At 36.3% G+C, this 14,428-nt stretch overlaps 1 protein-coding gene across 3 annotated transcripts in view; it reads right to left on the bottom strand.

The window, feature by feature from the left end:
* Window positions 1–14,428, bottom strand: part of LOC114660800 (6-phosphofructo-2-kinase/fructose-2,6-bisphosphatase-like) — an 83,471-nt gene that overhangs the window by 28,852 nt on the left and 40,191 nt on the right. For all 3 annotated transcript variants that reach the window (XM_051934157.1, XM_051934156.1, XM_051934158.1), the window contains exons 4-9: window positions 12,307–12,373; window positions 10,547–10,621; window positions 9,711–9,767; window positions 3,818–3,939; window positions 1,283–1,488; window positions 155–303 (exon numbers count right to left, since the gene is read on the bottom strand). In XM_051934157.1, the coding sequence (XP_051790117.1) occupies window positions 155–303; window positions 1,283–1,488; window positions 3,818–3,939; window positions 9,711–9,767; window positions 10,547–10,621; window positions 12,307–12,373 (676 nt within the window). The remainder of the gene's footprint in view (window positions 1–154; window positions 304–1,282; window positions 1,489–3,817; window positions 3,940–9,710; window positions 9,768–10,546; window positions 10,622–12,306; window positions 12,374–14,428) is intronic.

The raw sequence follows: 14,428 nt of genomic DNA, 5'->3' as shown, positions 1-14,428 counted from the left end.
TTATTATCCTACAAATGAATCAAGATTTTTCTTACCTTCTCAAACTTAAACGAACAAGATAAAATAAGAAAACTTTGCATTAATTGTAATATTAGAGCATTTAAAAAGATAAAGGACTTGATAGATTTAAGCTCAGTTTCTGAAGCTCACCTACCGCATCAATCTCATTGAGGGCCTTCCACTGCTCATAAGGCACACCCAGGGCTTCAGCAGTTTGAATAGTTCGTTTCATGTGGCTTGTCCACACCTTTAGGTCTTGAATGGCCTGATCCCGCATAAAGAGTCCCAATGCACTGGCAAACTATAAAAAAAGAATGTATTATTTATGTAAAAAAAACTACAACTAATTAATTAAATTCAATTTAAAAATCATTCGTACAGACAGCCTACCCCTCTAACCATTTTCTAAATCCACTTTATACAGCACAGATGCCCACTGCAGCAAAGCTAGTTACAATGCAAGTACCAACATTAGACAAAATGCAGTCCAGCATGAGACACACTAAGGGCGACATGACCAGATTAGTTTGCATGCCTTTGAACTGTAGAGAGGTACATACTGTATGTTTAGCATAAGCAGATATAAAAAGTAATAATAATTTAAAATTATGAATATCTGCAGCTTTTGTGATTAAACTATGCAAACATCAATTTGAAAGTTTGGGTTAATCAGATTAATTTGGCAGCCATTTAAGCTTATGATTCCTAAACAAGTGTCACTGAGGAAAGAAAGTGTACATATGAACCTGTTAGGAGTAGCACTGTTTATTAAAATTTCAGTTAATGAAATCTACTTATAATATTTAGACTGTGTATTTTGTGTAATACTTCTGGTTTTGGTCACAAAACTTTGTGACAATGACTTAAGATTGTTATACTAAGAATTTAGTTGCAGTACTTTTTAAATTTTTAAAATAATATTAATAAGAACATTATAAATGAGTTAGGGTAATTAGCAAGTAATTAAATTGCGACATTTATTGATAAAGTGTGGATGGGTTATTATTGCAGAATGACCTCTTGTTGTTTCACAGCATCTGAACCTTTTGCTGATTTTTTGGTGTAGTTAGTCATTACAGGATTTCCACATTCTTCCGAAAACTAAAATAGATTTCCAAGTTATAACAATATGCTGTTAAACCTAAAAACTTATAGGTGTGTTTGTGTGCGAATATCCTGTCAGTGGACTGACATCTCTTCTAAAGCTGGCATCACATACAAGAGCATTGCATCTTGTAAAATGTTTCTGAAAAGAGAGGGTCATAAAAGCTCATTACTCACCTCTTTCCTCGTTCTGAGAGGCCTGAGTCCCCACCAATGCGGCCTAACAAATTAAGCTCACTTTCACCATGTCGGCACAGATAGATGGAACGTGGTGTCACATGAATGTTCATCAAATAGTAGACAATGCGACTCTGAATGTGGTCTAACACATGGTTTACTAAGTACCGACTGCCAACATTAAAAATTTTGATATATGAAAGGTTCCTAAAAAAGAAAAGAAAGAAAGAAAGAAAGAAAGAAAGAAAGAAAGAAAGAAAGAAAGAAAGAAGATATTGGAGATGCTTTTTTAATTCTTACCAAACAGTCTAAAGCTCAAGCTGTTGATCTTGATTAGTACTCTAAATGCTGAGTAATTAGCCCTTAAACTATTCTAAAGCAGATTTTACAAAATAAAACAAATTTCTAGTCCTAGTCAGTCACATACCTTATGAAAAATGATATATGCAACATCACAAGTCTGTATGAGTTAGTATATGCATAATATATGTAGTAGAGCAACGCGCTATCTACAGTTTGCTCTATGACATCAGGGTACAACACCATGAGCACTAAAACATAAAATAACAAAGAATAAATTTACAGTGCTTGTACTGTGCACAACAAAGCAAAACTTAATTGGGCTGTGTATGTGTACGTGTGGGTGCTGTAGATGGAGAAAAGTAACAGGTCATTTAAGGAAAAGGGACCTATAAGAACAACATGTTCTAAATGAGACAAAGAAAAAGGGATAATCTGATTAATGATCCTCCAGCAGTCTTAAGATTTATGATATTAAAAAATTCATTCTTTCTGAAACCCTGAAGGAACTGTAGCTACACCTTACGACACTATGAGGATGAGAGTCAGAAAAAGTCAGTGTGTATTTTTCTTTTCTAAATGTGATAAATAAAGCAAAATTGTTCTCTACCTAAGTGCAATAGAGAGCAACATTTCTAATGTTTCTCTTTGCTGGATTACAAAATTAATTAAAGATAACTAAAAGTATCATTTTTGTCAGACACAAAACATGCTAAATTTGGGTAATGATACCAATTAATAGTTAGATTTGAGAGATTTAATTATTTGTTTAAGAATTAAAAGGAAAATAAGTATAAACACTAGAGTACAAAGCAACTGCCAATTTTGCATTATATATTACCTTTTGCATTTGTATCATTATATGAATTTATTGTGTTCTTTTTGTAATTCTTGTGTTTATTAATAAATTCTATTAGCATGTTGTTTCCAAAAATGAACATGTTTTAATATCACAAAGGTTCTATAAACATGGGATACCAAAAGCAGTAAAGATAGTATTTGCGTTTGAAAAATGTAGATGATTAAATTAACTACAGTAATTATTTATTAACTTTATTGTAATGTTTCTTTCCTTCAATAATCAGATTGCCTTCAACAAACTGTTTTGCTTAATGTTGTTGCCTTAAGAATGTTTTTACTTCACAGTGTTACATGATGACTCTATGTCAGATCATTTACATCCATTTAATTTTGTGCCGTGAGTAATTTTTTTCAAATTCTTTCTTAATTTAAATCAAATATTTAAATAAAAAGAGCAGAGGCCAGCAATACAGAGCTGATGCAGATTACCTGCTAATTCGTCAAAAGGTTCTTGTACCATAACCTGTTATTTTTTTATTTTTAAACCCATTTGGGGCACAATTGCTCATGTGCTTTAAATTTCTATAAATATTGTTTAATGATTACTGTTTCTTCAATTACCACTTCACATATTTTGAAAGGCAGCAATATTATTAATATACCCAAAACTGTCATAAAAAGTTCTTGCTGCCTTTTAAACTGCAGCATCTAAACACCTGTAATTCATATCCATCCCTCTGTCTATTTTCCTTGTAATTAATTTGTTAATTTGTTTGTAATACAGTTAACCTTTCTGGGCTCTAATTAACAAGGTCGACACAATCACTAACTGAAATAATGATACAACGCTGGCTATTTTCCAGTCATTTATATTTTTCCTGTTCTCATGATTGTTGAGATTTCTCCATATTGCTCAAATGGACCATTTTGCTTAATTTGAATAGTAGAGATTTAGGGGATGTTCAGAAGGAAGGTCAATGATAGTCAAGGTCGAAGCATATTTTAAAAAGAGATCAATCTTCAAGTTAAAGGGATCACACTAAAAATTAAGTAAAAAACAGAATTTTCCTACTAAAATGAGTGCTCAAAAACAAAGTTTTATGCAAGCTATTTCCCTTTATATTAAAACCAAGTGTGCACGCTATTTAATCCATGTTGCCACCATGGTGTCAAAGGTCACACAACACATGAATAACTTGACTAGCAACCACATAGCATCATAGTATAAGATACACAAAATGTCAGCGCATAAAACGCAAACACAAAACAACAATAACAGTAATAAATAATGCATAAATAATAAAAAAACAGGCATTATTTTCATGAATCTGACTCCCACTTTGTAGCAAAATTTTAACAAAATTGTGTATGAAGGAAAACAGTGAAAAAATTGCCTTCTTTCTCAAATGGTAACTACTCACCAAACACTCTTTACCTGTCATATTCATCGTGCAATGGAGTATAGTTAATTTTGTAGCACTCAATCCTTTTCAAAAAGTCTTCTACTACTTTTTCTTTATCACAGTCTTTGTAGTCCGGACTAGTCAGTTTCACTTGCTAAAATGAAAATAATAAATCTTTTTGAGAATAGTCTCCATGAATATTTAAATATTTTGAAAATCTGCTTATGAGGTTTGTCTAGAGCAAGCAGTGTAAGTAGTAAGTGAATAACCTAACATAATAATGTGAACTTCTCAAATCATCTTAATCCAATTCAGGGTCATGGTGATTTACAGAGTTTCCTAACAGCACTGAGTTCTTAGCAGGAAATACCCCTGGAGAGAGCACAACGCCATTATAAGGCACACACCCACCCACACACACACACACAGGGACTAATTGGAAATACCAGTTTGCGTAACGTATGAGCTTTAAGGATGTGTGATGAAAACTGAAGTACCCAGAAGAAAACCTATAAAGAGAACATGCAAGCAGTACACAGAAAACAAGCAGATAGAGGATTCAAACACAGCAGTGACAACCACTGTGCTACCATGTCTCCCATAATCTTAATTTAATCAAAACCAGAAAAAAAAATACTTGGGAGAATTCAACTTCAATGTAGCAGTGCTCATATAGATGATGCTGTAAACCTTCTTTAGGTTTTTACAGTCATTATTGTCATGTGTAAGTACAGTACAATTTTTACTTTGAATAATCAACATGCAACATCTTTCCACCCTCTGGCACCACAATTAGCTTATAAATATATATATACAGTGCATCTGGAAAGTATTCACAGCGCATCACTTTTTCCACATTTTGTTATGTTACAGCCTTATTCCAAAATGGATTAAATTCATTTTTTTTCCTCAGAATTAGAAAAAAAGTTTACTTGAGATTTTTGCAAATTTATTAAAAATAAAAAAATTGAGAAAGCACATGCACATAAGTATTCACAGCCTTTGCCATGAAGCTCAAAATTGAGCTCAGGTGCATCCTGTTTCCCCTGATCATTTTTGAGATGTTTCTGCAGCTTAATTGGAGTCCACCTGTGGTAAATTCAGTTGGTTGGACATGATTTGGAAAGGCACACACCTGTCTATATAAGGTCCCACAGTTGACAGTTCATGTCAGAGCACAAACCAAGCATGAAGTCAAAGGAATTGTCTGTAGACCTCCGAGACAGGCGTCACGTTTGGAGGAAACCAGGCACTGTTCATCTGCAGGCCAATACCATCCCTACAGTGAAGCATGGTGGTGGCAGCATCATGCTGTGGGGATGTTTTTCAGCGGCAGGGACTGGGAAACTAGTCTAGACAATATATATATATTGTCGCAGCTGGCGGAGGCTACGGAGGTGCAGGGGACTCCAACCAAAGGGGACCTCTCCAACCGAAGGAGTAGGTCCCAGGGTGCCGGATCGGACCCTGGAGCCTCAGGAGTAGGACCCACTTCAGGGATGAGCTGCCCTCGTGGGACGAGTTGCTCCGCCCGACGGGTCTTCGCTGGCGGTGGGGCAGTGTCGCAGGTGTCTGGGGGAGTGACCCGGCCAGGACTCCCAGGAGGACCGGAAGAGGACTTACGCCACCTGAGACCACACGGGGGCGACCACCCTGGTTGCTATGGGGACCACAGGTACAGAGCTTTGAAGCTCAACCCTGTAGGGGCCCGTGGTCACCGCCAGGGGGCGCCCCCGTGCCTTGGGGGCCCTGGACCTCAGCACTTCCGCCTCACCCGGAAGTGCTGGGGGGAAGAGGAGCAGGGACACCCAAAGTGCTTCTGGGGATTTACATAATCACTGGGGCGTGTCGGTGGAAGATTGCCGGGAATCACCTGGAGCACATCCGGGTGATTATAAAAGGAACCGCCTCCCTTCATTCAGGGCTTGAGTCGAGTGGAAGAAGGACGAAGCTGGAAGGCGAGGAGTGGAGGCGGCCTGAAGAGACAAGGCAAGAGTGTGATTTACAACATGTCCGCCTGTCTGTGTCCGTGGCTTAGTCCACTATATATGTGTATATATATATATATATATATATATATATATATATATATATATATATATATATATATATATTGTGATAGACGGCCGGCAGCTCATCCTGAGGACGCTAGATGGCGTCTCCCCTGCAGCATATTGGTGCCACAGCCCTGCTGGGTGCCATGGGTGCTGCCGTGTGACGCTGCAGGGAGACGCGGGGATTTTTATTTTCCCTATAGCCCGGAAGTACTCCCAAATCATGGGGATGGAAGAACAGAAGTACTTCCGGGCTGAAGAAAAATATACGTCTTCATCTGACCCAGAAGTGCTATTGAATCACATGGACAGAAGGACAGGACAACTTCCAGTCAAGGACTATATAAAGGACTATGGGAGACCCAGCAAGCTGAGCCGGAGTTGGGAGGGAGTGTGACGGAGCTGCTGGGAGGAGAGGAGGAAAGAAATTGTTGTATTGATTTATTGTATATGGTGGAGGAGGTGCTTTGGAGCACTGTAAAGAAGAAAATTTAATTATTCCTTAGTGCTTTTAAACCTGTGTCGGCATCTGTCTGTTGGGTTTCATGGGGCAACAGCAACCCCTAGCATCCACATATTGACAATATATATATATAAAATAAAGTATTTGGAGCGTATTTAAGGAAAAAGCTAACTGAGGACCTGGAAGGCATCTGTTTCTCAAACTTTAGACTCTGATATACTTATCATCTTATGCAGGTATGCATAAGGGACTTACTATGCCAGTATTTTCAAAAGAACACACTTTTTTAGGTAGTCCAAAACAGTTTTGGGAAGTCAGCTTTTCTGTCTGTGTAAAATATTGTCTAAATGTACTCAAAACTGTATATTATATACACTTCTCTCAATTCAGATTATCCAAATATACCTATATCAAGCCCCTCTTTGTGAAAGATGCTGTCGATGCTCCTGCTTCTTTGGGTCACATTTTGGGAATGTCCCTTGACCAGATCTTACTGAACTAAACTTTTACCTCATGTATTAGCCAGCCTTGGGTTTACAATAATCCTTAATTCTCTAACAGATTATTTTGGGTAACACCCAAGGGGACATTGCCACTTAAGGCTATAACACATTATGCAACTTTTCCAGAAATTTCTAGTAGTAACCTTCATTTACATAATCATAGCAAGTTGGAGGCAGTTGGCGGAGCACCAGTGGGAGAACCAGTGGCCTAGTTTGACATACCCGCCTGCTCTCTCCTACTAGTCTGTAGCTTGATCAAATCTAATCAAATAAACAGGATCTGAATTTGCCTTTAGTTGTTGGGGTGGGTCCTGTGTGCCTAAGAGCTGACAACTAATGAATGATCATCTGAAAGTACAATGCATAGACTACATTGATGATGAAAAAGGAAAATGGGTGTGTTGAACTTTGCAAACAGAAAAAAGGCTCATCTTTATGATGTATCATGTTTTATGTACTAAAACAGAATGGAAAAAAGGCAGAGACTGTTACCTTGTTAATCCTTCATACAGTCCCGGCATGTTATTGGCTATCAGAAATAGAGGCGAGCACAATTGTGCTGAAAAGTTGGCACACAATCGGTGAATGTGACATGGGAAGCAATTTTCAGTCACTTTTTCTTAAAATATTACAACAGTCTAGATGAGAACAAGTCATTGAGCCCAACAAACCACACCAGTCCTACCCACTTGATTCTTATAACAAGTTAAGTTTTGAAGGTCCCTAAAGTTCTACTGTTTACCACAATACTTGTAACTTATCCAATGTGTTGTGGTGTGAAATTTTGTATATACATTGATAAATATTTTACATGTCTTTATTTGTAACTTAGACAAAGCAATGTAATATTAGTGTCATATTACTGATAAGACCAGCAATGTTTTGATGCCCCCGCTTTAAGAATGAGTCTTTGTAATTTTATGACAGAAGTCAGGGGAAGTGCTTAAATCCAGTTTGGCAAGTGATTCTCTGCAGGACTTTCTCAATCAACCCCCACAGGAAAGCCAAATGAACTAGCTGGCAAGCATCAGCTTAACAAATGGTATTGGGTGTAGATGTGAAACCATTGTGTCACACCAGAATTCTATTGGTCTAAAGTTGCCTGTTTGGTCTTAAATCAGAAGCCATTAAGTACCACAATGCCCTATTGGCTGTAGGGTTTGGACAGAAAATCTATAAATTTGCTTGCTTTAACCCCTCCCTATTCTCTTACACCCATCTGATGAAGGAGTATCTCAAACACTATGAACTGAAAATGACAACACAATGAAGAGCACAGCTCGGTAGTCAGTTGAGACAGGCTTGCGGCCTGTTCTGAAGATAGATGACCAAAAATGATGCCTTAACTAGAGACATTTTAAGTAACAAACAAGTATGTGTGCAACCTGAAACTACACATCAACATTTATCAGGTTGAATGGTTGCCATTGTTCACTTGTACTTTGCTTATTGTTATTTTATGAATATTACCAATAATACATCATTTAAAGTTGTAACTTAACTCCTGCTTGTCTTTTAATACACCTAATTGCCTGAGGTTATAAATGTAGAAGGGAAGGTGGGGAGAAGTTATATACTACAATACCTTATAAACAGTGGTAAGTCTGTGAGATTTGAGGCATTCTGACAATGGCTACACATTAATAATACAAACGGGGAAAGTAGAGTAATATAGAACTCTACCAAGACAAAACACCAAGTATCTATGGTTCTCCATGTAAAAAAAAACTCCCTAATGTTTGTGTCAATGTTACCCTTAACAAGTTTCCAACTGTTTCCCCATTTTCTTGATTAACTTATTTTAAAGTAACAGTCTCAATTCACTGTACTAATTTTTTCATAATTTTAAACACTTCGGTCATGTCTCTTCTTAATTCTCTTTTGATTAAACTGAAGAGGCTCAGTTCATCCCCTGTAAAAATAATTCATCCCCTGTAGCCCTAGTTGCTTGCTCTTCTCTGGACTTTTTCTAGTGCTGCTATGTCCTTATAGCCTTGCTATATCTTTATTTAAATTGACATGATTCAGGAACAAGGTGAGAGACAGCAAATCTGACATCCCCCACGACTAGAAATTGTGTAATGTGATATCGGCTTAACATAACACAATGGTAAATAGATATCCTGTTTTACCTAAAAAAGTAAAAGTTGCATTTACAGTACTTCACAAGAAACAATTGAAAAGTTTTTTTTTCAGAATCTGGTAGACATTCATCAGTTTGAGTTAAGCATACTGAACAACTGCTATTAATATTTCTCAGCTCCTTTATGAGATTAATTTCAAATTAAATGTGTTTCTTCTTCTGCTTCCTAGATGCGTAGGGGAGAGAGTATTTGGTCTGATTTGAAAAAGAGCAAAAGGAAAATCATAGCTTTTTAAAATAGTGCTGGAATAGTGGGACACACATTTTCGACTGCAAATTATTCAACTCCACCCATAACACACTCTAAAATCACCTATAATCAAGCGGATACTAAATATGCTGCTCACATCATGAGAGGAAAGGTTCACTATGATACAGTTCATTAGATAAGTTGAAGAACCTTGGAATAGTCAAAGAGTTATAAACAAGCCTGGTGGATTCCATTATGAAAAAAAAAATGACATGTATCTTTAACAGAAATGTCAAGTAAGCTACATTTTCAAACAGATTGCCAAACAATTTAAAGAAGAAAATGGATAAAAACAACTACTATAGCCTACTCTTCAAGTACCTCATAAAATAATCTGTGCTGTATTTACTGCATAATTAGTTTATTTGTGTTAGCAACATATTGAGGTCGAAGGTAACAATAAAAATAGGTAGACAAAAGACAAAAACTCCAAATGCCATGGTAATCTTTAAATTTTAGTTTCTATGCATACTTTAACATTTGTAAATAGAAAACTTTTTTCTTGTACTTACTAGTATGTTAGCTTCAATTATATCTGGGTCATCACAAATAGATTCCACAAAAAACACCTGAAATAAAAATAAATCATTGTTAATGATGGAAATGGGGAATTCTTTGAGTACTCTAAGAATAGTTCTTTTCTAAAAATATGTAAGTTTAAGTTGAACTAGCTGAGTGATTGCTATGCTCTCTGCCACACCCCCCCAAAAGAAATGACTTTATATAGAAAATTTGTAACAAGTCCTCCAAAGGTAAAACCTGCCATGACAGAATTAGACAGACACTGGAGGACATTTTCATTTTAATGATTCCTTCTTAGTGTCCGAAAAGATTGGATTTCCTAGATTTGTCAAAATTTGCCCCTCAACACTTTTCATTGCCTTCTTTTTCATCAACTAATTAAAATATACATGCCAATAGCTAGATAGGTAACAATAGTATTCTAAAATATTTTGGATATTAAAGGATTAATGACATTCCACTCTAACAGCTCTTAAGACAAAATTAGTAAAGAAGAAGGTAAATATGCAGTTAGCCCATGTGCAGACTCTTTCTTGTTATGTTCTATTGTTATTGTTTCTTTTTCTTTTGCAAACTGTAACATTGACATTGAAATCTTCCATTAATTCATTAACTAATGTATCACTCACCACAATGGCTTTACTTTTATTTTGGCAAAATGCATGAAATTATCGTTCTTCAGTATAAAGAAACATTAGCATATGAAGGGTTAACTACATTGTCATTCTCTCATCTCCTTCCTCATCGTCATCAACAACATCATTTTCATCATCAAATCAAGATGTTGACTTTTGGCCAAAACATATTTATCAACAAAACTACTTACTTTGTATCCATTTTCCTTTGAAAAGTTAATAATCAGCTCCCGACGATCCCTTGTGGTGTTGGTGGCATCAAAAACCTGTTAATGTTGGAAAAGAAAGAGAAAAAAATGGCTACATTAAAGTCTGGTCTATAGGACTTTGCATGATGTTGTAGTTTTGTACATTATTAAATATTTGCCATCATTCTGATAATTTCTGAGCTGTAATGATTTAGTTAACAAAAGTTCATATCACAGCTGGAACTTCAAACTAAGATAAATGGCTCCTGACTATGTCTGCTATGAAAAAATTAGCCTTGGTCTCTGTACTGAACATTACAATGGTGGCAAACTGAGTAATGACCTTTGCTAGTATACCTCATCACCAGAAAACAGACACTGTAGCTGAAGACCTGACTTTATTAAAATGTATAGGTCATTATTGTCACATATAACTTTTTTTCTTTTTTTGAAGAACTAGTGGGCAGCTCTCCAACCTCCAGGCGGGCCCTACGCGCTAGTCATTTCCCGGATCTGCCGCTTACGACGAATTGTGCTGTGCTTTTGAATAAACATGAATATCAACTCTGTCTTTTATATCTCTGTCTTTTGAAACTATTATCGCGGACAATTCATCACATGTTGGTTTATTATATATGCGAGCGTGATCTGTCGGATTCATATAAAAATCCAAGAAAACTTCTTTGTTCGCGTTTTTCAGATAAATTTTGTGTAAAGTGCGATACTTTTGGACATATAGAATTGTATCCATTATTGGCTGTAGAATTTCTAATACGTCCGATTGTTTAACTCTTTCGATTCTTGGTTGCATCACTTCTCTGTGATCATAAATAAATGGTGGAGTGGTGGCTCTGAGGCTAGGGATCTGCACTGGCAATCGGAAGGTTGCTGGTTCGAACCCCGTAAATGCCAATAGGGACTCTGCTCTGTTGGGCCCTTGAGCAAGGCCCTTAACCTGTAATTTGCTGAGCGCTTTGAGTAGTGAGAAAAGCGCTATATAAATGCAAAGAATTATTATTATTAAGAATTATTATTATTATTAAATATAAACCTAACAGAATTGTGTTTTTTTTTTAAATTAAACTTGTAGTATCTTTATACGGTCCATTATTGTGTAAATCTACATTTTGAGCATTGAATGATGCAAACGCAAATGTAGATTTGGATATTTTGCCTGTAGTGTTTGTGGATTTCACTTTCACCAAATAACAAATCTTTTATTTCTCACGGATACGCCTCTTCATTGGGAAGAAACACTACTTTTACCTAATGGCAAAATGAATTAGAGGATCTACAAGTCTCCGACTTAAACTTTAAAGCCGAACAATATCTTCATACTTCTATCATATCACCTATGTCTATATATTCAATCTCTTTTCGCTGTTCCGTTATTTCACCAAGTAACAATTTCCGTTTGTTTGTGCTAATGAGATCTTTACTATCAGTTTTTTGAGACTTTCGAATTTTAGTACTTTCATAATCTCTAACCTGCTCTGCATGTGTATCACACCGTTTTTGAACCTCTTTACGACATTCTACTTTGTCTTCTACTCTCTGTCTTTTCTTCTTCTACTGTTTGTCTTTTATTTCTGCCGCCGCTTGGACCTGTTAGGTTTTCAATTCATCTCTTGGCACAAAGTCTTGTCACGTGGGACTTGAAATTATCTCTCTGAAAATGTCTCGTCTCATCTCTCTGAAAAAGATTTTTTTTTATATAATAGAGAGCAATCTCCCAGAAGGAGTTGACACATTATCCTCCTTACCGCCACTTGTCCCTGCTCGTGCGTGAGGTAGATATTGACATCTTGAAGTGCAGCAATGGCACATGCCCTAATGAGAAAATAGGAAAAATCGATGAGTATCATAAGTACCCTTAGTACTCTTTATCATTTCATTGTGCACTGAGAAGCCTTCCTAAAACTAGATATACTGAAAATCATCAAAGATATGTAGTTATACTATCATCATCATCATCATTATCATCATCACGGGTCTCAATTCAATGACAGCTGCATTTTATAAAATAGCATTTTCTGAAAATTTGCATTCCCTGAGACCTCCTGACAAATCTAATCTACACTGATGAAAGCAATGACCACCAGTTTGTTTATTCTCCTCTTTAATTCCAAATGGCCTTAGTTTAACATATTAATACCTTACTATTAAAATATTTTTTTGTAAACTTGCATGTTGTGCATGTGTTTGTGTAGGTTTTGCTCTGGTTTAACTCCCACATTCCAAAGACATACAAAGATGTGCATGGTAGGTTAATTGATAACTCTACATTGGCTCTGATTACAGAGTGTGGGTGTTTTTTTAGAGTTTGTCATGTAACAGAAAAGCAACACATTAGAGAATTAAGAGCACTTGGGACAGTGGGGATCAGTATCAGGTTTTTATATAAAAAAACTGGATTTTGTGAGTTCATAAAATGGATGGTTGGATGTTTGAATAGAAGAAGGAATAGTTTATTAGAAACTAATTAACTTGAAAACTGAAATGAATAATAATAATATCTACTAATTACAGCCAGGACTGTGCTTTGGAATGATCTGACAAGCTTTGCACACCTGGATATAGTGGTTCTATGACTTTTATCTCTTCTGCAAATCCTCTCAAGTTCTGTCAGGTTAGATGGAGCACGCCTGTGGGCAGCTATTTTCAAGTCATTTAGAGATATTCAATTGGGCTTAGGTCCAGGCTCTGGCTGGCCCACTTAAGGACAGAGTTTTCCCTCAGCCAGTCCTATATTGTCCTTGCTTTATACGTAGGATAATTGTGCTACTGGAATTTCTGAGCTAGTCTGAAGTCCACAGCTCTCTTGAATGGGTTTTAATTAATTGTATCTTGTTGCTTTGCTCCATTTAGCATTTTCTCTGAAGCTCAGCAAGAGTGACCATTGGGTTCTTGGCCATCTCTCATACCAAGACCTTTCTCCCCAGAATACTGTTTGCCTGTGTGGCTAGCTCTATGAAGAGTTGTTTTTGTTCTAAACTTCTTACATTTAACTTAAGACCCCTGTATTCTTGGGAAACTTCAATACTGCAGACAGTTTTTGTAGCCTTCCCTGGATTTGTGTCTTGACACATTCCTGTCTGTAAGCTCTGCAAGTAATTTCTTCAACCCTATGGCTTGGTTTTTGATCTGATATGTATATTTTCAACTGTGGGTCCTTATATAGACAGATGTGTACCTTTCTTAATCATGTCCAATCAATTGAATTGACCACAACGGGAAAACAAACAAGGTGTAGAATCATTTGAGAGATGATCATTAGAACAGAATGCACCTGCCCCAAATTCCAAGAGTCATAGCAAAGAGTCTGAATACTTTTGTCAATGTAATATTGAATTTTTTGTTTTATAAATTTGCAAAAATTTCTTATATCATATAAGGTATTGAGTGTTGCTTAATTTGGGGAGAAAACAAATTTAAATGATTTTCACATAACTATGCAACATAACAAAATGTTAAAAAAGTAAAAGGTTCTGAAAATTTACTGAATTTATTGTATATGCATATTTTCATGGAGGACATGGACTGGCTTGCATGGGTCTTCACCCAGTTAGGATGCCCTCATAATTTATGGTTCCCATGGATAAATAGGCATCCAAGTTGGGATGGTGGGTGTTCCATTTCCCTATCGGGATATTATAAAGGTGTAGGCACAGATGACATGCTGTTATATATTTCTAAAAGAGACAGCAACACACCAGAATAACTAAAAAGCAAGACAATTAAAAAGAAAGAAAACTTCTGACTTGTTTGTCACAGACACAGTGAATTATTATGCAGGCATACCACGTTTCCTTTCACCATATCACACAAATTTGCATACAACATATTTAGGAGTTACAAAGGTGGAAACCTCCCAAGATCTTTTCA

The sequence above is a fragment of the Erpetoichthys calabaricus genome, chromosome 11 (assembly GCF_900747795.2).
Source record: "Erpetoichthys calabaricus chromosome 11, fErpCal1.3, whole genome shotgun sequence".
NCBI classification, from domain to species: Eukaryota; Metazoa; Chordata; class Cladistia; order Polypteriformes; family Polypteridae; genus Erpetoichthys; species Erpetoichthys calabaricus.
Note: the sequence above shows the minus strand (reverse complement) of the source record. Positions and strands in the feature narration are given on the sequence as shown.